Here is a 24,118-nt window from a genome sequence, read left to right as displayed (position 1 = left end):
CCTTGGGCCCACTGTAGGAGAGGATCTGGTTCGAGAACATATTAAAAACCTGGATGTACACAAGCCCATGGGACCTGATGAGATCCATCCGCGGGTCCTGAAGGAGCTGGCAAATGAAGTTGCTAAGCCACTGGCCATCATATTTGAAAAATCATGGCAGTCAGGTGAAGTTCCCAACGACTGGAAAAAGAGAAATATAACCCCCATTTTCAAGAAGGGGAAAATGGATGACCCGGGGAATTACAGACCAGTCAGTCTCACCTCTGTGCCTGGCAAAATCTTGGAGCAGATTCTCCTGGGTGGCATGCTAAGGCACATGAAAAAAACAAGGTGCTTGGTGACAGCCAGCATGGCTTCACTAAGGGGAAATCCTGCCTGACCAATTTGGTGGCCTTCTATGATGGGGCTACAGAACTGATGGACAGGGGTAGAGCAGTTGATGTCATCTGCCTGGACTTGGGCAAAGCATTTGACACTGTCCTGCATGACATCCTTGTCTCTAAATTGGAGAGACATCAATTTGATGGATAGAACACTTGGTGGATAAAGAACTGGCTGGATGGCCGCACACAAAGAATTGTGGTCAATGGCTCAATGTCCAGCTGGAGACCAGTAACGAGTGGTGTTCCTCAGGGATCGGTGTTGGGACCGGTCTTGTTCAACACCTTCATCGCTGACATGGACAGTGGGATTGAGTGCGCCCTCAGCAAGTTTGCCGATGACACCAAGCTGTGTGGTTCAGTTGATACGCTGGAGGGAAGGAATGCCATCCAGAGGGACCTTGACATGCTTGTGAGGTGGGCTGATGCCAACCTCATGAAGTTTAACCATGACAAGTGCAAAGTTCTACACCTGGGTGGGAGCAATCCCAGGCACAGCTACAGGTTGGGCAGAGAAGAGATTCAGAGCAGCCCTGCGGAGAAGGATTTGGGGGTGTTGGTCGATGAGAAAATGAACATGAGCCGGCTTCAGTGTGCGCTTGCAGCCCAGAAAGCCAACCGTATCCTGGGCTGCATCAAAAGGAGCATGACCAGCAGGTCAAAGGAGGTGATCCTGCCCCTCTCCTCTGCTCTTGTGAGACCTCACCTGGAGTATTGTGTGTAGTTCTGGTGTCCTCAACATAAGAAGGACATAGAACTGTTGGAACAAGTCCAGAGGAGGGCCACGAGGATGATCAGGGGACTGGAGCTCCTCCTGTATGAAGATGATAGGCTGAGGAAGTTGGGGCTGTTCAGCCTGGAGAAGAGAAGGCTGCGTGGAGACCTCATAGCAGCCTTCCAGTATCTGAAGGGGGCCTATAGGGATGCTGGGGATGGACTCTTCATTAGGGACTGTAGTGACAGGACAAGGGGTAACGGGTTAAAACTTAAACAGGGGAAGTTTAGATTGGATATAAGGAAGAGATTCTTTACTCTAAGGATGGTGACATGCTGAAATGGGTTGCCCAGGGAAGTTGTGAATGCTTCATCCCTGGCGGTATTCAAGACCAGGTTGGACAGAGCTTGGGTGATATGGTTTAGTGTGAGGTGTCCCTGACCATGGCAGGGGGTTGGAACTAGATGATCTTAAGGTCCTTTCCAACCACAACTATTCTATGATTCTATGATTCTATATATATAATATATCTTTTAGTGTAGGTTTAATCTGCGAAGATCCTGAGGTAAAACTACCATCTCTTTGGATATCTGATGCCATGGGACTGTAAAGTCTGGAGAACTTTCCTAAATCCATTTATGAAGCTGAATTGAGTTCTCTGATTTAATATGCATCAGATATGATAAATGGGTATATATGAAGTGGAAGACTGTTTACGAGTTCAACAATTTTCTATCTGAGGAGAAGACTGGGAATCTGAGGAGAAGATTGACTGGTGGGCCCGCACTCTATCATCCCTGTGACAAGCATTAAGAACCTCTCATATTTTTTTCAGGAACCTGATCCATCACAATATTTAAGCACGTAAATTGATCCAAATTAACACACTTACATATAAGTGAAACATTAATCACAGGTCCAAGCCCTCTTCTGGATAGGAATCAACTTGATTCTCAAAACACCACAAACTGTGGCATGAATATTGTGAGAAAATCACAGTGAAATTTTTTCCAAAGGTCAGTTATCAGCAAGAAGCTAAAACAGGTGGAAAACCTCAAGATGCTGTCATTCTCACTGTGCACTGATATACAAATATTTTAATTAGCATCTTTCTTTCTGCAATGAGCCTTCTCTTTCTGCTTCTGCTTCCTGTACACTTATCTATTTCCCTGGCATTTAACACTGCTGAAAGTGGCTGTGCGAGACAGTCATTTGGTATCACTCTTCTCAGTATTGATCTGCCCGACAGTGTTGAGTCCTGTTACAAATTTTCACATGAGAGAGGGACAAAGTTCTGTTGACACAGCACATGGCTAGATTAACCTTGAATGCTAATAGATGCTGAACAAGAGAGCCATGGGCTCATTCATTATCTTAACTTCCACTAACTTGTCAGGTACCATATCAGCATCTTAAGGCTAGAAATCATTTGATATTTAGAAGTAGCTCTTGCACTGTTTTCAGTATGTCAAAGAAATTATGACCTACTAGCATGTGAGAAGCTCATGCTCAGAAACAAGATGGTCTGGGAATAAGCTGAAATATCCCTACTGGGCTCACAGGAAGGTAAACATGACACTTCATGTTTCTGAGCATTATAATGGCAAAACACATTACAATTATTTATTTACAAATGTCCAACACTGCAGTAGCATGAAATGGTCTTCTGACACCTAAGGAGGGACATGGCAGACAAGGTAAACAGGTATTAAGTATATTCATCCACTTTGTATTTTAGAAGAAAATGCGCATCTCTCTTTAGCAATTGTGACTAATACCATATGTTGTGGTAAAAAGCTTTAAATAGTGTAGATTTTGGCCTACAGTTTATAAAATTCATTTTTGAACCTACTGTTCCAGGGAAAATCCAAACTATATATAATTTAAGGTTTGGGGGTTGCATTTTTTTTATTCCTCTCATAATCAAGAGGGAAAAGTTGCAGTTGGCATTCCTGGGAAGCTTATGTGCTGAAGCAGTAACATGTTGATGTCCACAAAACTCATGATGCAGCATAACATGGTCTATAAAGAAGAGTCCATCATCCTGCTGTAGAAAAGGCATTGATTTAAGCCACCAAAAGGGACATCAGTTTCCAAGAACCAGTCAGCACTTAAACAGAAAAAGTAAACATTCCAGCAGTCCCACTTCATAGTATATGAAAGGGCTAGATTGTATATGGGAAGGCTGCTTCTACTTTTCTGGACTAAAAAGAGCGGAAGTACTCCTATCCCATATGTGCCAGTGAAGTCCTCAAAGAGCCATGTTGCTAATTACTTAGTTTCTCTTTTACAGCAAGTATCAAGTAGGAAAAGCTCCAGCCCTTGGCAGAGTTAGTTTCTCCACTTATGCCTAAGAATGGCAGAATACAGTTTGCTTGTCTTCTCAGACTGCCAAAGCAATGCCAGCCAATACCAAGTATAGTACTTTTAAACATATTCATATTTGCCTTTTAGATACTTAAACCATTTAGATTATTCTTCCTTAAAAACTTAAGTGTTACTTCAAAAGTGACTTAAAAGTCTAACTTTTTGATCTCATGGGAAAGCCAATGCTCGTCACATTAGGGATGAAGGTGAACATGTAATTGTAGACAATCTCCCCACACCAGCCTTCCAAGTGCATATGAAATATCAGCAATTCAGCATGCTGACTAATAGCATCCTCATGGACACATCAAAATAACTGCCCTGCATTGAGGGGCCCTCTGTCTTACTGGTTTTCTTGCTTTGCCAGCTTTCACGGAAGCTTGGGATTCTAGTGATTTTTTGAAAACACAGCATTAGGTTCACTTAAAAGCAGAAGTGCTTTTGACGTTCAGAGCCACGGATCATTACCTCATTTGCCCAACCCAGAATACTGTGACTATTGTCACTAGAGTGACAAACTGCTTTTTGAGGTCTGATCTGACCCAAACTCAGGTACTGACTGGCTCTGCACTATGAAATCTGAAGGTAAGAAGTAGAACAGTCTGATCAGAAATAAAGTATCAGAGGAATACAGTATATTTTTTGCTACTGATTTCTCTTACAGCCAAATGTTATCAAGTATTCACTAAGCACATAGAATATAGGGCCTTTGCAGCTTTTAATTGCTCTTTAGGAGGAAGAAATAAAACAAGCCTATTGCTGGAAGAGACTCCTAATTCTTTCGGTGAAACGTTATTATACCAGGTGAAGATACTCTTTGGTTCACTTTGGATGTACTAGATAAAGGAAAAGTTTAAAATTCAGAATTAACAACGGGGTATGAATTTAACGGGAAGTCAAAGGCAACTTAGAAGTATGTTGGAGAGAGCCCATATGTCAGGGGAAAGAAGAGAAGAGTCAAATATTACCAGTAATAGGCATGAAATAACTTTTTTGGCAGTGGACTGAAATCACCACAGTGCTCCCTAAGGAGTGATTTACTGCTCTCATTTACCTTGCACTACTCAGAGTGCACTCCAAAAAGCAACCCTTATTATAACTGTCTGTTCTATCAGCAAGCGAAAGGCCAAATTACTTATGGCTTTTTCATCAATTTATACTGCAAGACTACATTTCAAGCACTAATTTACCTGGAAACAAAACATTGCTCCTGTCTCATTGCAGATTATCTCTGCCTAAACCACTGATGCAATGATTCATGAATTATTTGCATCCCTTCAGTCAAGTATGTGCACATTCTCGACTGATGAGAAATGGCCAATCATTGCAACAGTTCTCAACTTCTGCCTTTGATTACCACAAAGAAAAACTGGCTCAAAGTCAGGGGGTTTATTCCAAGCCAACTCCAAATTTCAAAACAAAATTAAAAATGTGTATTGCAGTTTGGGAAAAAAAAATCTTTTTAAATTTCCTGCAGCAGGAAAAGAGATCAGTTTGAAAACAGGTAAAACCCCTTAGCTTAGAGTGTCAGTATACCTGTCAGCCTTTTGGGCCATATTCTGCACATCTCCAGTCAGCACAGCTTCAGTTTTTCAGGTTTCTAGCTCCTTGTTTCCCAGATACTTCTAGGCAGTAAGTCTGAAAGCTCCTGATGCTCAAATACATGAATTCTGAATACTTTCAGGGGTTTTGGCTGATATCTTTGAACTTGGGATGGACTATATGTTGATATATCTCAAAGGACATTGACCCTGGAAGCTATCAGTTTCTTGGCTCCAGGGCAGTTAACATAGGAAGTCTGCTTAGGAGCCATGGATTGCAAAAACCTTGACTGGTGGCTTCAGAATCACAGATCACTTTGGCCAAAGGCAACATAGAGGGTAGAACCACCTAGAACTGTGGGTGAAGCACTACAGGAGGCAAGGTGAGCCAAACATACTTCCAAATAAATCCCATCTTTTGTCAAAAAGTGCTAAAGCAACTTTTTTAATATTCTGCTTTCAACATCTGCTCCCAGCTAACTTGACTTTTCACTCTGGTGCTTGGTGTGTTTTGTTACTGAAATGAGAACTCATGATTTATCCCTGATTCCCACATTCTATGCTGTTGATACTGCCAGCATTTCTCTTGATAGTATCATGTGTGAAAGAACACATCCTAGAACTTGGCATGATCACTCTAATTGTGCTCCTTCCTTCTCTACAGTATCTTTCACTTTTTAACCATACTGTGAACACTTCCAAGCAAACCCCTTGCATTTCATCTTGGTTACTGCAGCTATGTATTTATCTGGATCCCATGACATTTTAATTGCCAAGAAATACATTCAAAAGGAAAATTTGCTAAGACTAACTGCCAGCAGTGCTAGCACTCACTTGAAATGAGAAACCCTCTAGCAAGATTCAAGTGCTGGGGCAGAACAAAAACTGCAGAATCAGATTTATATAATCCAGATGGGTGTCATAAACAGAAACAGACTTTCTCTAAACTAAAATGGATATCTAATTATTTATACAAAGCAGAGCAAGTCCAAGAGCAGAGTGTTTGCGCTACTCAGCCTTGCAATAATACACTGAAAATAACAAACTTGCTCTGAGTGTATAACACTTCCACTCTTCTGTATTGGATGATGGTGCCATATCTTCAGAGGTAGTGGTAGGTGTTATCTTTGACTTTTGATGAAAAATGCAAGCAAGTATGCATTTCACACAAGAAGATAAGTTAGCAGTTTTCTTTGAATGGGCAACAGTACTATTAGAACCTGCCCGTGTTCAAAACCCTTCACACCAATGGCTCCTACTCTTCTTGCACAAATGTAACACAGCCAAGTACAATCAAGTGAGAGATCAAATGAATATTGCTATGAATACATCAATGCATACTCAAAATGCATGCCATATCATCATAGCCATCTTCATTCTTCCTATGTCACTTGTGACCCTCGCACAACACAATCTTCCCATGTCATTCTAAGGCAGTGTTAGGAGGTGCATTCTGGTGCCAAGATTTCTGATTTCTGGGAAAACTTCAATGTGCATAATACACAAATAATAGCATTAATCAACTGGTCCTGCCCATGAAGATATTAACTGAACATTTGTTCTCAGTGATCTACTCAACTATTTTGCCCAGCACATTTTTGGCTACTGCAGCTGATGATTTTTTTTGATGCCAACACGGCCAGTGCAAAATCACATGTGGAACATTACTGATGGTACTTGACAGCCCTTTTTTTATTCTCCTAGGAAAAGCACAGTGTTGAATTAAAGTAGTAAGTTTTCATATTGGTGCTATCAGCAACCCTCAAATCTCAACAAAGAAAAAGCCCTTGAAACATGTAATAAATATGTTGATGATGATGATGATGATGATGGCTTGGCTTCGCGAGCAAAGATTTGGGTAGGGCTTTAACCATGCTTACTACAAGCACGATGCATGCAAATCTGGTTGGAAAAAAGGCTGCTTAGGCAATCAGGAAGTGTCCGACCACGACTGTCAACTCCTGAGCTAACTCAAGCTACCCACGCGCTGGTCCGCCCACATGCAGCGTTGGATCTGCAGCTTCCCATGCACTTTGTCACCTACCGTTTAGACCCTCGCCCGTCCATACAGACAAGTGAGAGTGAGCCCTTCCAGCCTGCACAGTGGATGTTTTAGGTGAAGGGCAGCTTGCGCAGAACTGGCCCCACCCTTTAAACCTGAGATTTAACTGCCATGGCCTAGTTAGCTAGGACAGTGACAGCAAAGTCCACAGGTCGTAGGTTCTGTAAGAGTGTCCTTCTCTTCGATGGAAGACCATACAAGGCTAGGTGAGCGCCATCAGCCCGGGTTTGAAGATAGGAGTTTTCCTTCTCCTATGAGGAAGGCCTGTCATCGCTAACAAAGATTGGGAAGACCTTTACCCATCTATTCTGAACAAGACTGTCAACTCCTGGGTCAATCACAAGCGACCGATGACACAACAGCACAACAAGCATCTAGGCGGGTTCTTAGAGGTGTTCAGTCATAAGCCCGCAGATGGTAGCCTCGCACCAGTGGCTCCTCAGCCAAGCGCACGCACCAGGGGTCTGAACCTGTGGTTCCTCTCGTACTGAGCAGGATCACTATTGCAACAACACATCATCAGTAGGGTTTTTTTTTCTAGGCATTGGTATATCCTTCAGCAAACTCAGACATGGAGTAAAGAGCAGTGTACAAACCCTTTATAAAACAAAGCAGCATTCTCACTAATACAGAAAACACTCCTGTGAGCTGTGGACTAACATGTTAATTTTTTTGACTCAATAACACAAACAATTTAGGCTCATCATAGTGAAACTGAGACAATGCCTGAAATGGTAGGCAAGATTAAGCAAGAGTATGACTAGCTCACTTCAGATATTAACTCATCAATTACACAAAGAACTCCCCAGAAAACAATAATGTTTTGTGTAACACAGTAGAACTAGTTTTACAACTTCCCCCTCAGAGTAAGGAAGGATCTAAAGCCTACCTTGAAAATAACCAAAACATTAGTACACAATATCTGTGCTTTTCAAACCTCAGTCAATATTCAGGATATGAATAATTTAATTATTCTGCTTTTTAAATTTTCTGATCTCAGTTCATGTAGTCTATACATAAGCAAAATGCTATCTTTCTTGAGAAGAGCTCTGCTTATGATGGCAATCCAATTTGTCACAGCAACTAACATTCAGAATCATTTAAATTGGCATGGAAGTCTGAAAGAAGCTTTATAAATCTCAAAGTTGTTTGGAACAGCTGGAACAGAAACTAGATTTTAACCCTGAATTTTAACTTTAGAAAAAGCTCATTCTCTTTCTTAGAACTGAACCAAAATTTCAGCCACAAACAGCTCTGTACTTTCACAATAGAAATATGACTTCCAAATGTTTTATTATTTATGGCCCCAACCCAATTTATGAAAGAGTTTACAATTTATAATTTAAAGTTAGAGTCAGTATATTCAGCAGTGCCCCACTATACTGTGAAAACTACCACTATGTTCTGCTGGTGGAATTTATGAATTTTAGATAGTGTCTATATTGTAGAATTTTATGTTTAGTGTATTATGGGCATATTTCCATTTTTCTGGTCATATTGATCACCTGTGTATAAATAGATGGTTGATACATTTTTTATAATATAGAGAAAGAATGAATTTCATATACCAAATTAGAATAGGCAAAAACAAATTTAAAGTCCAGATCTGTCTTTTTGCAAGCTTTTAATCATGGTGCCCATTCTAGTAAGTATGCTTCCTTATAGTTTCATCAGTCACATTTAGTAATTCATTATATCCGCAGAAATAAATGAAAGCCATACAAACAGCATAATTTACCTTGAAATGCATAAAACTGACAACAGTTAGTTAAATGAATTAACAAGGGAGGTCATCTTACCTGTCAGGCAGAAGACGAAACCGGGTGTAATAAGATGATAGATGAAGAACCACATGGTTATCTTCTGTAAAGCGATTACCTCAAAAGGAATTGTGCCTTGCAATACCATCATTCAGAGAGCTAAAAATACCTGATTACAGAGAAAGAAAAAGGAGTGAATAATTCTGGCATAAGGCTTTATCTCATATCACATTTCACTTGCCAGATTATCTGTCTAAACTGAATACTTAAGAGTTACTATAGGACAGAGTCTTTTGAATAATAAATGCATTTTCAAATTTGCTGGATCAGGTTAATGATCTCTCTCATTCAGAGAGCACACTGCTTAAAGAGGACTCAGATTTTCCGGTGATAGTAATTAATATGGTAAATGTTAATTCTGAATATCCACTTTTAGACTCATCTTTCTAAACCCAACCTTCCTAAACCAGATCCTTTCTCTATACACATTTTGTATTATTACAAATATTAAAATATTACATAGTTTGCAGTATAATAAGGAAAGTCCAGATCCTATCATACTTCATTTCAGTAAATATTACATTGCAATTAATGATTTCAAAGTGTCTAAAAAGAAAATTACAGTGAAGCTGGAGTACATTAATCTCTTTCAGGATTCATGCATTCTGTCTAGTATATAGTTCCTTTTAATCTTTCAACATACAATTCTTGATCCTTTGGAAAGAAAGTATTAAATTTGATGAGTTTTCTTTTAAATGTTCAATATAATCATTATTGCCATCTCGTATTTGAAGTTTTCTCTTTTCCCTACAGGAGAAACTCTGCCTCTATATATCTTAAAACCAAGCTAAAGAAACATGCAACTTCTTGTGAATATTCTAAGATTTTAGGACAATTTACTTTTGTAACAGCTTTTACTTCATAGAATCATAGAATGGTTTGGGTTGGAAAGGACCTTAAGATCATCTAGTTCCAACCCCCCTGCCATGGGCAGGGACACCTCACACTAAACCATGTCACCCAAGGCTCTGTCCAACCTGGCCTTGAACACCACCAGGGATGGAGCATTCACAGCTTCTTTCAATCAGAATATTTTGCTAGCTCTTTGTTTCTGGCTGGTACCTGTTTTCTTTTTCTTTAGGGCAATGCATCATCATGTTCACAGTGCGCAATTCTCTTTTTTGTGTAATGGATTTCTTGCCATGAATATATAAGTGCATCCTTTACATCCATCACGTCTTGTTCAAACTTGTTCTCTTGATTAGTTCTGCTGTAGCTCTGGTTAAGTTACAGTCTTCACACAAAGCAAGGCTTTCGCCTAATCACTGACAGAATACTGTTGTATCTCAGGCACATGCTGAGAACATCCATTCCTCTCAGTATAGTCATTTTGTTACTATTTCATTATAAAATATGCTTATACATACTTGAATAGCCTTAAGTAACATGCATCTTAGGACATGTTGCATGCTAATATTGCATTGTGACTTTTTGCAGGGTGTAATCATGTCCAGCTTCCCATGCCAAGCAGCAATTATTCTGATCATGGCTTCTACCACTTACTGAGACTCTTGCTCTTTCCAAGTAAGAATTTTTAACAGATTGATCTTTTTTTCTTTTTTTTTTTTTTTTCCAAATGTTTAAGATCTTGTTTTAAAACTGCTTTGTTTTTCATTTCCAACACCAAGGAAAAGGCAGTTTTGAATTTCAAAGTACATGTACGTACCTGACTCCCTAAGTATGCTTGTGACAAATGATGCTCTGATAACAGCGAGCCCTTGGTTTGAGCTCCTGCTGGATAGGCACGTCCTAGTGCAAGTCTCATATCTCCTTGAGGTAGCTAAGAAAATGCCTTGGCCATCAGGGCTTACACTTGTCCCCTCTTTCTCAAAATAATGCTAAGAAGATGTTGATTTGAGCATGACTCAAAGAGTGAGCTTTCTTCAGAAGAGAGCTTCATGGGGTCTTCTTTTAAATTCATATTGTAGGAAAATGGCAAGAAATATCACAAGATATCAAGAAATATCACAAGAGTATTTCAGCTCAGAAATTACAGGAGCTGTTGCACATCACATTTTTCCTTTCTTTAGCACATAAGATCTCTAACAAAAAGGTCAAAACTGTATTAGTTGCCATGACCCTAAAATCATTGCTGTTCTAAGAAAACAGTGCTCAGCAAAACACAGACAAGAGCTAAACAGTGATATCCAGAACAGATTTATTTAGAAATATTCCCTGGAAAAAAAAAAAAAAAGCTCTTAAGCTGGCAATGAGTGCATGTGCTTACTGTAGCTGGATCCAAGGGAGGATTTTCCTAAACAGCTTTACCCTCCTGTTTCTGCTGGCACTAAAGTTTTTTCAGACTCTGTCACACGAAGGATATTCACAACTATTTCAGGCATCCACCTTAAAGAACAAACGTATGAACTACTGTGTCTATATAATTCCTCCAAAAGACTGTGGTAGTTTAGAACAACAAATTACTTTGTGTACTTTTCCAGCAGCCATGCCCTGGCTACGAAACTTCTTGTATTCTGACAATGCCTCGCCTGGAACATTTATTTCCAAGTGACATGAGTTGAATTGCATAGTTAGGCTGAAATAATGCACATAATTAAACAGCAATGAAACAGGAACTCTGTTGGGAACAGCAGTAATTACACAGTAACTCATGGTGATAATAAGTGTGCTCAACTGCATTGACAGAGGAAAATGTTCAGAGTAAACCTGTGGTCTCCCTCCGACATTACAGGCACAGACAGAAGATCCCTCCTCCCTCTCTTTTGCAGAATTCAGGCTCAATTTTTAAAAGTGACAATGTCCTCTAGACCTCCAAATATCCCCTTCTGTTGGCTCAGAAAAAAGAATGATTTTAACACCAGTTCGAATTACAGTAAATAAAAATTGTGTCAGTAAATTCTATAAATACCTCCTTTTATTCAGATACAAAAATATCCACCCTGCTAGGATAAAATCCTTCCCTTGGTCTCACTTGTTTCGGCTGAGTGGGCTCTGTGTATATATGGCACATCCATCCCTCCTGATTTATCTCAGCTTGTGGGTGGGAAGTGAGGCTGTTTCACATCGCTCTGTTGAATTTTGGCAGAACTGCCTGCTATGAGATGAGACAGCATGCAGGTTATTGCCTGTGTGTCTGAAGTGGTATGGCTGTACATGATGTTACTACCCAGCTGCCCAAGGAGTCTCGGCGTGTTTGAGGCAGCAGCCCTCACGCCGGAGGCAGCACTGTGAGCCGCAGCTCTGATGTGGCATTATCTGCTGCCTCTTTTGCTTTTACAGCTCTCAAGCTTTTTCCTTCACAGAGTGAGGATTTTGCTGCCTAAGTAAAAATAATTCCTGAACAAAAGAATAGTCGTTAGTATGACTTGCTTTTCTCTCTTGTAAAAGCAGAGTGTGACTGCACACCCGGGCACAGTCCTTTTAGTCTGCACAGAACACTATCCTCACAACAAAGCATCATAATTTAGCACGTAAGACCTTTTTAAAATATGTAATAAAATGAGCAGGCATTTAACTGCAACTATGTCAGGTTTAATTACTATCTAATGCTCATTAGCACATTTAGGTCCCTTTCTACAGTTCACTTTCGGAAAAGAGCCAGTCACCGCTACAAGGCCTTTGCCCTGCTAGATTCAAGACAACCCCTCCTGGTGTCTGCAGTGCAATCCTCCCAATGGAGGTGGGGGAAAACTGGGACGTCAGCTGCTGAATAGGAAACACGTACAATTTTGAACACAGGGACCTCCCAGAACACTTCCAGAGGCTTTCAGTGTCTCATGATGCTTCATTAGGATGAAAAACGTTCCCAGGATACAAGGGTAGATCTGCTTCTCTATACTACCCAATTGCTAATCTCTCAAAATGCACTTTAGGAAAATGTCTACATTTTCTTCCATATTCTATGCGGCTTTCTTCAGGTTTTCACCACACACTGTGGCCTTCACTGAGGAGAAAAAGACACTTGTTTTACAGCTATGAAAATAGCCAGCGTTTTCCATCACTTAATCGAAACATGTAGATGACATCATCATCTTGGAAGGACATTAAGTATTCATAATGTAGACACAAAAAGAAATCAGAAACAGCAGGTAATGAAAGTCAGCTGAATAAAGATCATATAAAATAACAGTGCAAATAGACTACATAATCCACTAAATTTGAAATCAAGAAGGGGTGGGAATAGACAAGAGAAAGCAGAGCAACAGTGGGGGATATTAAAAGGGTGAAAAGGAAGCAAAGAAGCAGAATCAACATTACAAAAGACAGCAATGTCATCTGGGACACAGAAGTGATGTGCAGGGAGAAGAGAAGCTATAAACCAACCCAAAAGGGCACTTAGAAAGACAGGGAGTAAGGGGAAGTGATGGAGGTGGAGCTGTAGGTAGATAAAAGTGCATGAGGATTAGCAGTCACCTCTGCCAATAAACATCAGCATTTTCCACAGAAAGATCTTCCCTGAACCACCTTTGCCAAGGCTTTCACTGTGGAAGCAGTGTGATCACTGAATCAGCCCCTGACATCTCAGGGCTCCTCTCAGGATCCCCAGATGCTTAATGGGCAGAGAGGGGGCAAAGGAAAAAGTTTAAGAGCTCTGGTTTGGTACACTTAGCTAGGAGAGGTAAATCAAGATGCTTGTTATGATTCTCACTTGCTGGTATATTATGACAATTAAACACGTTCAAGCTTTAGAAATGGTAGAGATTCTGTCCAGATTAGCCTATAAATAGATACAACAATCTAGAAGAAATCTTTGGTTCTCCACCCTTTCTCAAAACATGAATATATATAATTGCAATAATTCAGTGGTAAATTAACACAGTGGCAAGTTATAATCAAAGTGTTTTAGGAGCCACACAATACTTCAACCTAATCAGTGTTTTGTATTTGTTTCTACTTCAGGCTCTTTTAGTGATTTTAGTACACATCAAATTGCTTGTCATCTTGGTTTTCTTTAAAGAGTTGGCGTTTTTTGGTATGACAACTAACTTCTCACAAGTCTTATTAGTTGCTCAGTATTTAGAATTACCAAGAAACTTTTGAATGTAGCAAAAATAATGATGTACATTGCATATTATTTATGGTCCTTTTCTACATTTAATTCAAGTCAGACTATGCCATTAGAGAGGGCACTACATCTTATTCGAAAGTCCAACTTCTCAACTATTACTCACAACCCCCCTATTTACTTCCAAAATTAGTACCTTAGCCACTAGCATTTACTACTCTTCCCTATTACCAGAAAGGTGTAAGACAGTCCATTGCCACTGCACAGATTTATCTCATTACAGTGGTCTGGATGACTGTAAGTGAAGTTCCAAGCCAGCCCTGCTCTTATAGCACTGCTGCATCTACAGAATATTTTACATGCTAGCTGGCTAGCATTTAGAGTCCAAGAGTGGCCTCAGTTCCCTTCACAAAGTTTGTGAAAACTCATTTCCTTTTGATCATCTTTGGGTTTTGTAATTATACTCTTTGCTTTTGCCAAATCTGTTCAAGTGGAAATGGAAGTTCAAATCCACTGCTCCCAATATTGCCCACTGGTCCAAACAGTCCCTCATCAACAGTCATGCTTCTAATATTTCCCACATGATCATATTTGAAGAATATAGCTACTCTCTGCATTTCACATGAATGAAAGCCAATGAAGAAGCCCATCAATTTGATGGCTCATAAATAGGATACTATTCTTGAATAGAATTTACCCTTTCAGGGACAACATGCAATAACATAACAACCCTGAACTTGGAGCAAGAAGCAGTCTAATTCTGCCCCACCTCTCAGACCAGTTACTGATTTCTTCTTTCCATTGCTTACAGGTGATAAAAACCAAATAACTAAAGTCCAGAATCAGATCATCAATAGACAGGCTAAATTAATAAGTGGTTCTACCACTAATGGACAATTCAACCAGCTCTATATTTCTGTATTTATGCTTAATAAACACTGACTTGGAAACATGAAGAACCAGTATCTCAGATGTGATGAGGATGCTAGGGTTGTTACAGGGCTTGGCCCGGTTTCAATGGGAAACCTTAGCTTTGGAGTGCAATACAAAACTTCCATTCTTTTACAAATACTTATAAATACACTTTTTGTGCCTTCTTTTCCACTTAAACTCTCATGTCAATATGCTTAAAAGAACTAATGTCCTGGCACACTGATGATTTGGAATACACCATGGCCCAGAGTTACCTATTTGACCCCTGTCTGTCCCCTTTGGAAGCTATGACTTCTCTCCAGGAAGCAAGCATCAAGTCAAAAACAAGTTCCTTCTCCAGACATGTTTTGAGCAATGCTTTTTCCACCTGAAAGCAATAGTGCTATTCTACAAAGCAAGAAAGCATAGCACCTATATCAAAAAAGAAAAACATAGTAAATTTGCAAAAGATTGCTGTAAGATACAGAAGGTACCAGGGATCTGAATGGGAACCTTACTATTACAAGATGTTTGCTTTCTGTGGCCACTTTCAAATGCAAGTAGGACAACACACAGGTAGTTAATCACGGTGTGAATTTAACTCTCCTGCTTCCTTTACAGTTACACATCAAAGTATTCAGACCTCAAGAGTCAGTTGTTTCTTCAGGCAGTTGCTCAGTAGGCACTTTCGTTTTTTTTGTAGGCAATTAAGAATCCCTATGGGACTTTTCCTTGCTTGCCTGCTACATCATCCTTCCTATTTTCATTTTTTTCATGCTTTGTTTTGTCTTTCTGCTATTCAATCCTCTCAGATAGTTCATGTAACTAATGAGATGGCTTAGTTTTGTTATTTTCACCCATAGATTCATTATTAATCAACACTAATTCTTTTCCCTACACGTATTTTATAGCAGTCACACATCCATCTCATCTTGCAGTTAATCAACAACTCTATAATGAAGGGTCATTTAGTATTGATATTATAAACATATTTTATTAGGAAATGTAGGCATTTTCTAGTTTGTGGTAAGCCCAGCAAATCCCAAAAGCCCAATACAGTTTTGTTACTTTCCTTGAGCCACTGAGCTGCAAAAAGGTTTTGTTTTGAAATACCTTCAGATAATGAAGTGTTCTTAGTGGTACTTAAGCACTGTCTTTAATCATCATGTCAGCAGCAAAGGGTCAGGCAGCCAGTCCTGCAAGTCACTATTTACACCATTTGCTCTATCAGCAACTGGCTGTTCTTTCTTCTAAGGTAATAAATAAGAAAAAGTTCACTTACTGCTGCCATAACTCACAGGCATTACTCACACTTTTCTGAAAGCATGCTGCTTTGCTGCTTAAAGACTGCCTGGTAAAAAAAAAAATCAGCAAAAAAAATCAATAAGCCTCCTGCCAAGCACTGAGCATCACACGCAACAGCAGAGTACCCTGCTCCTACACTTGCATTTGTGTCTTAAAGCCTAATCAGTTTAACTTTGACTCCAAGATAACCAAACACACTCAAGGGCCTAAAAGCAGCATGAAAAAAAAAGTAAATAATCAGACATGAGTACAAATAAATATCCATAATTAAAACTGGGCATTCTTTTATATGATAAAGAGAAGGTTTTTTTTGTTAATTTGGCCAACAGCTTTCAAGGGACAAAACCCATTAACTTCTCCAGTAAAATTAAGTGTATAACTGCTGTTATCTTGTTGAGTTTCAATTTTGTTAGAGTTTATAAAGGAAAAGAACAGACTATTCAGTACATAATCTTGAAATTAAATCTTAAATAGATTGATTCCAGAAAAAAAAAAAAGATAATTTGAAAAGTTCAAAAACATTATATGAAAATCTTTATCACACTTTTGCATTTTGTACCTTTTTTCACATACTCTTGAACTTAGTAATGCCTTGGTATTCAACAATCAATGAAGATAAGGGAATGAATGGTGCATTCAATAAGTTCATAGCAGATGTATTTATATACATAAAAATTTAACAGTTTGTCCATTATATCTGTAACTCAGTATACCCTATAACATACTTCCTATTGTACAGCCAAAGACAAGCTCAGTGGGAGATTTCATCTTCAAACTGCACGTTTCCTAGCAACTCTCCTTAAATCAGAGTAGCTTTTTTTAAATTTACATCAATCACTTGGAACTGTTGAGAATGCTTAAAAACATCTCTTTCATCCTGTGAATAAACAGCTCGAATCAGACTAGCAGCTGCAAAAAGGAGAAAAAAGGAAAATCAATTCAATGTTTACTATAATTTGCTGGTGAATTTCAGAATAATACATTATTTGTGCCTTTTGGTTTTAGGCTTACACATTTCAGGATAGATATTGGTCAGATCCATGGGCATTTCTTACAGGTTTGAGCTGCCATCTACCATTTCAAAAAGCCTCTGTGTTTTAAAGACTGCTTTTCAGGGATACTTATGAAGTAGACTTACTTTTATTCTTAAGATTGTAAAAGACTAATGATGGTTACTCTTGGTTTCATTAGCTATAACTAAAGCATTGTTTCTGTAGTCTTCAGATGTAAAAAAAAAACAAACAAATCCAAAACAAACCAGAACAAACAAACAAAAACAACAAAAAAACAAAACCCTTTTTTTAAAAAGCAGAGTTTATTGCCTGCTAGTTAGCAGTTGATACTTTTCACCTTGTGTTCTCTATCAACCCCAGTACAGCCTCAGGGGCACACAGTACCTACAGCTTCAAGCTGACAGAGGGTAGTTTCAGATTAGACATTAGGAGAAAATTGTTCCCTGGGGGGGTGCTGAGGCGCTGGCACAGGTTGCCCAGAGAAGCTGTGACTGCCCCATCCCTGGCAGTGTTCAAGGCCAGGTTTCACGGATCTTTGAGGAACCTGGTCTACTGGAAGTTGTCCCTGCCCATGGCAGGGGGTTGGGCTTGGATGATCTTTAAGTTCTCTTCCAACCCAAACCATTCTATGATTCTGTGAATTAGTAGGTCTGTAAATAAAGCCAAAAGAGAGAAGCACTTGATTTTATACACCCAAATCATCCTGCTTTGCTTTTTATTCATAAATATCAAGGAGAAAAAAGTTACACAAAACCCCCAAAAGGTATGTGACAACTAAAGGCCTGATCTACTGAAGTGTCTGCAAATATTTTAGTACAGGATGAACACACACAGCAAAATCACAGGAAACACTCATCACTTTGCAGGACTGAAGCCTAGAAAAAGGTGCTTTGGAGATCTTGTTCCAAGTTTCATACTGTTGTGACAAAAAAATACATTTTGATATGTAAATAAATACAGCTTAGACAAGTCAGCTATAAAGACATTTCTTTCTAGTTATCAAATTTGCATCAGTAACTCCATTCCAACAGACTAATTTCAAATAATTACAAATATTTCAGTTGATAACTATTCTTTTGAATATAGCATCCAAATATATTCTTTAACAGATGCTATTTCAGTATAGTGATAATCCAACAAATCAAAATAACCTTCTCATTTAGAAGGTGTTGACTTCAAAGTAATGCTATAATATCTTGCAGCAACTTCATGTTCTTCCAAGCCATAAAACAAGAGTCCCTACAGACTCTGTTTCACAACTGCTTGCAGGTCCTACACAGCTATTTTATATTGACTGCATTTTTGATATGGACCTGGAAACATTCACACCAAGGAACCCATGGTCTCCAGCACAGGGGCCTTCCCTGTTCAGGAGCTCTTGACAGAACAGGTATAATGAAACCGCAGTAAAGCATATCTGAAGGACATGATCCTTTCAAAGCTTGCACCTCACCTCTTTTGATTCAATCTCTAAATCAGAAGTATCAGATACAGGATCTAGTAGCACTGGGTTCCTACTCCTGTTTTCAGTACTAAAGAGAGTTCAAATGGCACAATATCCATTGTCTTTGCTTACTAAAACTTGATCAGACTTTGTGAAATCTACTGAAATATTACTATTTTCCCCTATTGTGTCCTAAATGTATCATACTTTGGCCAAAGAGTAATGCTTCTTAATTCTTGATGGCCAGCTGTTGGATAAAAGAGTAATTGTTATATTTTAATTTTCCAATTAATTTAGCTTTTTGGGGGGTTATTTATGACCAAAAGTACTCAACAAACAAGGTCAGTCATTTACATTGTACTGTCAAGAACTCACAGAATATTAGCTGTTCTGATTTTTCATAGCCTGGCCCCACAATTGAAGGGCAATATATGAATTATGTAAGGAAAGGGAAAGCACATCATCACCTGCAGACACTATTGTACCAGTAAAAAACAAGTAATCAGTATATATTCTATGATTCTATGATTCTGATATCTTAGGTGCTACAAATCCGGAACATCCACATATTAATGTCTTTAACGAAAATAAATTATAGATGCTTTAATCTGTTTACTTTTACACATACTTTCTACCGTGCTTGCCTTCATCCTTCTTTCCTGACCTCTTCCCTAAGTGCTCAACTTTCCTTAATTTCCTCAAATATTCAACTGAACTAATTTAACTGGAGAGGCATGTAGAGCACCTTTCACATTCAATATATCTGGGGAAAAAAAAAAAAGATAAAACTACGTCCCTGAAGAACCTCTGAAATGAGAAGAGTAGAACTCACAAAATGTTACTCACAATAATCGATATCAGAAATTGAAATATCATCTTTATTTTCATTGGCATCTCAGTGCTTTTGTACTGACAGGAATGAGAACATAGTCCAGCATGCCTTATTTAAAAAGGCAGTGTTAAAGATGCTATTATTTATACCTACCAAAATCTGCTGACCACTGATCTGTGGTCTGCTAATGCATCTGTCAAATGAATCATTCTGGCAACACAAATTTGGTCATTTGGTCTATTTCTCAAAATATTATAATAAAACGTTTTTTAAATTCACAACACTTGCACTGTAGTATCAATTACATTCTGAAACATTCTGAGAACTTTGGGGGTCTCCTTTTGATAAGAAAATTTTCTAATTTTTATTACAGTACCAACAATATGAAAAAAACTTCTAACTGGGGCAAAATATTTTTAACGAGGCCTGCAAAATATTTTATATATATATATATATCAACATACAAATTACATAGAACACATACACAGCTTCTGTGATGATTGTGTAACTGAAAATTCCCTTTCTAAGATACAGAAATTTGACAGTGAGTCAGTATTATCTTAACTGAGAGATGGCTTCTTACATTGCTTACGTTCAATTTGGTAGTTTATTTTAATGCTGCAGTCTGGCTCATTTCAACAGTAATCACAGAAATGTACTGGGAATTTTGAAGAGCTAACATTTCAGTATTTGTGAGCTATCAGAAAATCTGAAATCCAAACTTTTGCAGATCATTGTTTGGACTCTTAAGCAGAAGCAATATAGGGAATGACAGGAGCATACAGTCCTCTGGCATATAGCGTATGGGGACTGAAGGATTTAATAGAAACACAGTGGAACAAAAGACATAATGTGATGGTTTAAGTTTAGGACAACAGGACCAGGAAACCAGAAATAACCTCAATTCTATCATTTTGATGTGTGCATTTCCAAGCTGTTACTTTTCAAATTTAACTCTGGCTTTACACATTCTTAAAGTGGAAATTGAATTAAGATCAGATACAGAGACATTAAAAAGTATTGAAAGCTAAATGTTTGAGAGGTGTGCTAGGTTTTCTATGGAAATAAAGTATTATGAGTTTCAGAAGACATGCATCAACCTTCACTCCAGGAGTCACCACCTCCACTAATACAGCGTGTACCAGAGACAGCTTTTAGACCTACCCTAACAATGAGGCTTCCTTCCTCCCTTTTCCTGTATTATAGTACTACACTGCATATTCGCTTGGTGTGAGCACACTACTCAATCATTTATAAGATGAATTCTATGGACATTTATTGTGGACAGAAATGATCAAATGACAGCTCAAAGCATCAGCAATAAAATGATAAAAAATACATATTAATATACCTCTTTATTGTACATAAGAACGGAACAAATACTCAGTTTCTCCCATTTGACATAGGCAACACCACCTTTGCCTGTAACTGCTGTAACATGGTCAAGATGGGTTTATGGATATAGACAAAACAAAAAATTCTTTTTATCTATGCTATCATATTTCACACTTGAGTTTACAGTTGAGGAGATTAAGGCAAACTGCTATAGTCTTCCAGTAAATTATGTGGAGAATACGCTTGCCCACATGTCTTATCAGAAGAAAGGTGATTAGGCTGAGGAGAAAAAAACAGAATAAGATTTTTTTCCTTGATCTTCCTCTGCCTTGATGCATGTTTTGCAGTATACAGATTGAAGAAAACAGTTACTAATGCACAAGATTAGTATTCACAAAATAATATAGTGCTATGTCTATAATATACAACGGGTCAGACGATTTTATTAATTGCTCATACTTTTTTACCTCCACTATTCTATGCTTCGTGGCACATTTAAAGATATACGCTGACAAGTCATTACTGTTTGTAATAAAAATGCTTGCATTTAGCAATGGATATTTGTCCTGCATAGTGTGAATCCATGATGAAAAAGAAATGCATTTGAATTAAATGAGATAAATGCTCAGGGGATAGTCTTAAGTGATCAATATCAAGAGGTCTGGGTCTCCATCATGTTCTGAAATAAATGCGACTCATCCTACATCTCATAAATTTAATTTAACCCATTTAGTTAAAATAAAATGTAAAAACCATAACAATCCACAGGTACTAATGCTAAACAAAATACTAAGCAAAGCAATATATTTACAAATCAAAGCTACAGAAACAAGGTAGTGTCAAAACTGGACTTAAAATATTAAATCAGTTCAGTCTTCACATTGGCATCACATCAAGTAATCAACTCTTTTAAATGCTAAGAAGGGTTCTGTGGAAGTGACTGCCAGCTCTTGTGAAAAAAATTAATCAAATAATGCATTTGACTAAAATCTGTATATATTTTAAAGATCTTTTTTATAACTTTGTATTCAAAAATTAGCATGTATCTTGAAGATGGCTCTAAAGGGTGATTAAATACTTAAATCACAAACTTCTCATTAGCAATTTTGCAGGTTTCTTTTTTCATTTTCTGTGTGGTATATAAACCGCTGCTCTTCCTAATTACCAGCAGACTCAGGATAGATCTTAAAAGCACACCCAGGTGGAAGCCTTTTACAGCATGCATTGTAAAAATTTCCTTCAATTCAAGAAGACGAGTCTCTTTTTTAGATTATATTTTAGGGTTATTCCGAGACAGGAAACTTCCTTTCTGATGTCTTCCCTTTCAGAACTTAATTGACGTTTGTGCTACCAGGGAGGCACTAAACTGCAGGCTACAACCAAAGCTCTGGAGTCTTGTGTCTTTCCCATCTAGTAACACCAAAGGAAGGACATGGAAAAGGAAATTAAATTTCACAGAAGGTTTTTGACCTGTTCAGCTTGGTAATATTTTGTTTTTGGAAGTAAATGTAAAACCACTCCTGACACACCGGCAAATGAAAAAAAGTCGGGGCTTTTTTAAAAAAACCCACATAATTAACAATAAGAACAAAGCAGCCACAGTGTTCTTCAATGCTTAGAAAACCACAGCATTCAGTGCAGAGAGGAATAAATTACAGAGGTCATAAACCAGAATGGGTGCACTCTGGACAGCAGCAACTCTGAAAAGCATCTCAGGGATACAGTGGACAGCAATTCAACTGAGGTTTCCAGGACAGTGCTGTGGCTAAAAGAACTGTGTGACCCTTAGAGATTAAATGACTTAAAAAGTACAGTTATCACATGAATTTGCTTATTGGAAAATAAGCAAATTGGAATTGGAATTTATTGGAAATAAGCAAATTGGAATAAGCTTATTGGAAATAAGCAAATTTGCTTGGAACTAGTGTGACTCGAATTGGAACACTAAGTAATCATGATACTGGATGATATTTATTAAAATAATAAAGGATGCATAAAAAAAAGAGTAGAGAGATGTAAAATATACATATATGTACAAACAGGAGTGAAGAAAATGCGTTAGGCCAAGAACTTTCCTTATTCAACCTGTCTGGCATACCAAGGAGACAATTTAGGAATATTCTGGATACAGGACATAAGTATAGGCTAAAAATACTGGAGACAAAAGGGTCATTTAATCTATTAGGAAAAGGCATAATAAAAACGAAAAGATGTAAATTGATTCTGGAGTGATTTAGACAGGATGTATGTTGAAATTTTAGCAAAGAATCCAGGGATATTCCCAGTCCTTGAGGTCTTCAGTAACTATTAAATACCTTTTTGTAAGGCAATAAATTACTGGACTCAGCACTGGGGCAGCTGGTTGAAACTTACTGACCTACCTCTGAGCTCTTACAGTCTTTTAAGAACCGGAGCTGCAGAAAGAAGACAGACAATGATGTTCTGCCATAGTGTTTCTCCAGAGTGGTATCCTGTGTTTTCAGACTGGCAAGCCTTGCTACCTACTCCCAAAGCCAGAACCTTCAGTTCTACTCCATTGAATGGCACCTCCTGTTAGTGCTTTCAGGAAAGTCCACTGTTAGACCACAGATTATATTGCTAGGCTGCAGTGAGGTTCAAAGTTGATAAGGTTTTACTGAGCAGCAATTTTTATTACTCCTATCAAGAAAAAAACACCAACCTTCTTCATGTTCAAATACTACAAACAGCTATGGAAACTGCAAATACAGCTGTGGCCAAGAGATCAAGAATACAGAAAGAACTGACTGTAAAAACTCTTCTTGATAATAGCTACATCAATAACAAAAGGTCTGGAAATGATATTGGGTAATGAATCATCTTGAAAGATGTTACATTCACACAGAAATATACTATATCCTACCTGCATGAAAAATATCTTTATAACCAGCAGCCACTCAGCGTTCCATCAGCAGCAAGATTAGAAATAGATCTCAATGTATTATGGTTAGATGACACTGCTTGTCTTCTAAAAAACAATTAAATTCATTGTAAATTTTAAGTTTATGCAATAGACTGTATGTCAAGTAGCTTATTTTGAGACATTTTCATCTTGATACTCCAAATGGTAAAGGTGAAGATTTTAGAGATTGGCTTTTAGATGTATAATAAAAAATATAATTTTAAAATTTTATTTTGGGGGCTCCCTTTTTTCCTTTTTCTAAGTATTTACCCATTTCCACTAACGCATTCAGCACTGCAACTGCAAACTCCATTGCTCTCAATGAAATGCTGCTTACTCTGAGACACTCTACACTTCCCTCGCTTCCCCAAACACAACTCACTTCTTATGCCTTATGTTTTATTTTTGGCCACTTTTTCCTATATTCAAACACATTCAGATGAGCACATACACATCCATTCCATTTCTTGTCTGATTCTGTCTTGCACCAGCAGCCAGTGCTATCA

At 38.2% G+C, this 24,118-nt stretch overlaps 1 protein-coding gene across 1 annotated transcript in view; it reads right to left on the bottom strand.

Moving 5' to 3' along the window:
* The window catches only part of CNTN1 (contactin 1), a 239,818-nt gene that overhangs the window by 80,021 nt on the left and 135,679 nt on the right, over positions 1-24,118 (bottom strand). The window contains exon 4 of the mRNA XM_061467767.1: positions 8,865-8,994. Coding sequence (XP_061323751.1) covers positions 8,865-8,976 — 112 coding nt within the window. The 5' untranslated portion in view covers positions 8,977-8,994. The remainder of the gene's footprint in view (positions 1-8,864; positions 8,995-24,118) is intronic.

The sequence above is a fragment of the Pezoporus flaviventris genome, unplaced genomic scaffold (genome assembly GCF_033815535.1).
Source record: "Pezoporus flaviventris isolate CSIRO_AGI_PZ_B2104156 unplaced genomic scaffold, CSIRO_AGI_Pfla_v1 ptg000045l, whole genome shotgun sequence".
Lineage (NCBI taxonomy): Eukaryota > Metazoa > Chordata > Aves > Psittaciformes > Psittacidae > Pezoporus > Pezoporus flaviventris.
The sequence above is the reverse complement of the archived record's forward strand: the minus strand, read 5'-3'. Positions and strand labels throughout refer to the sequence as shown.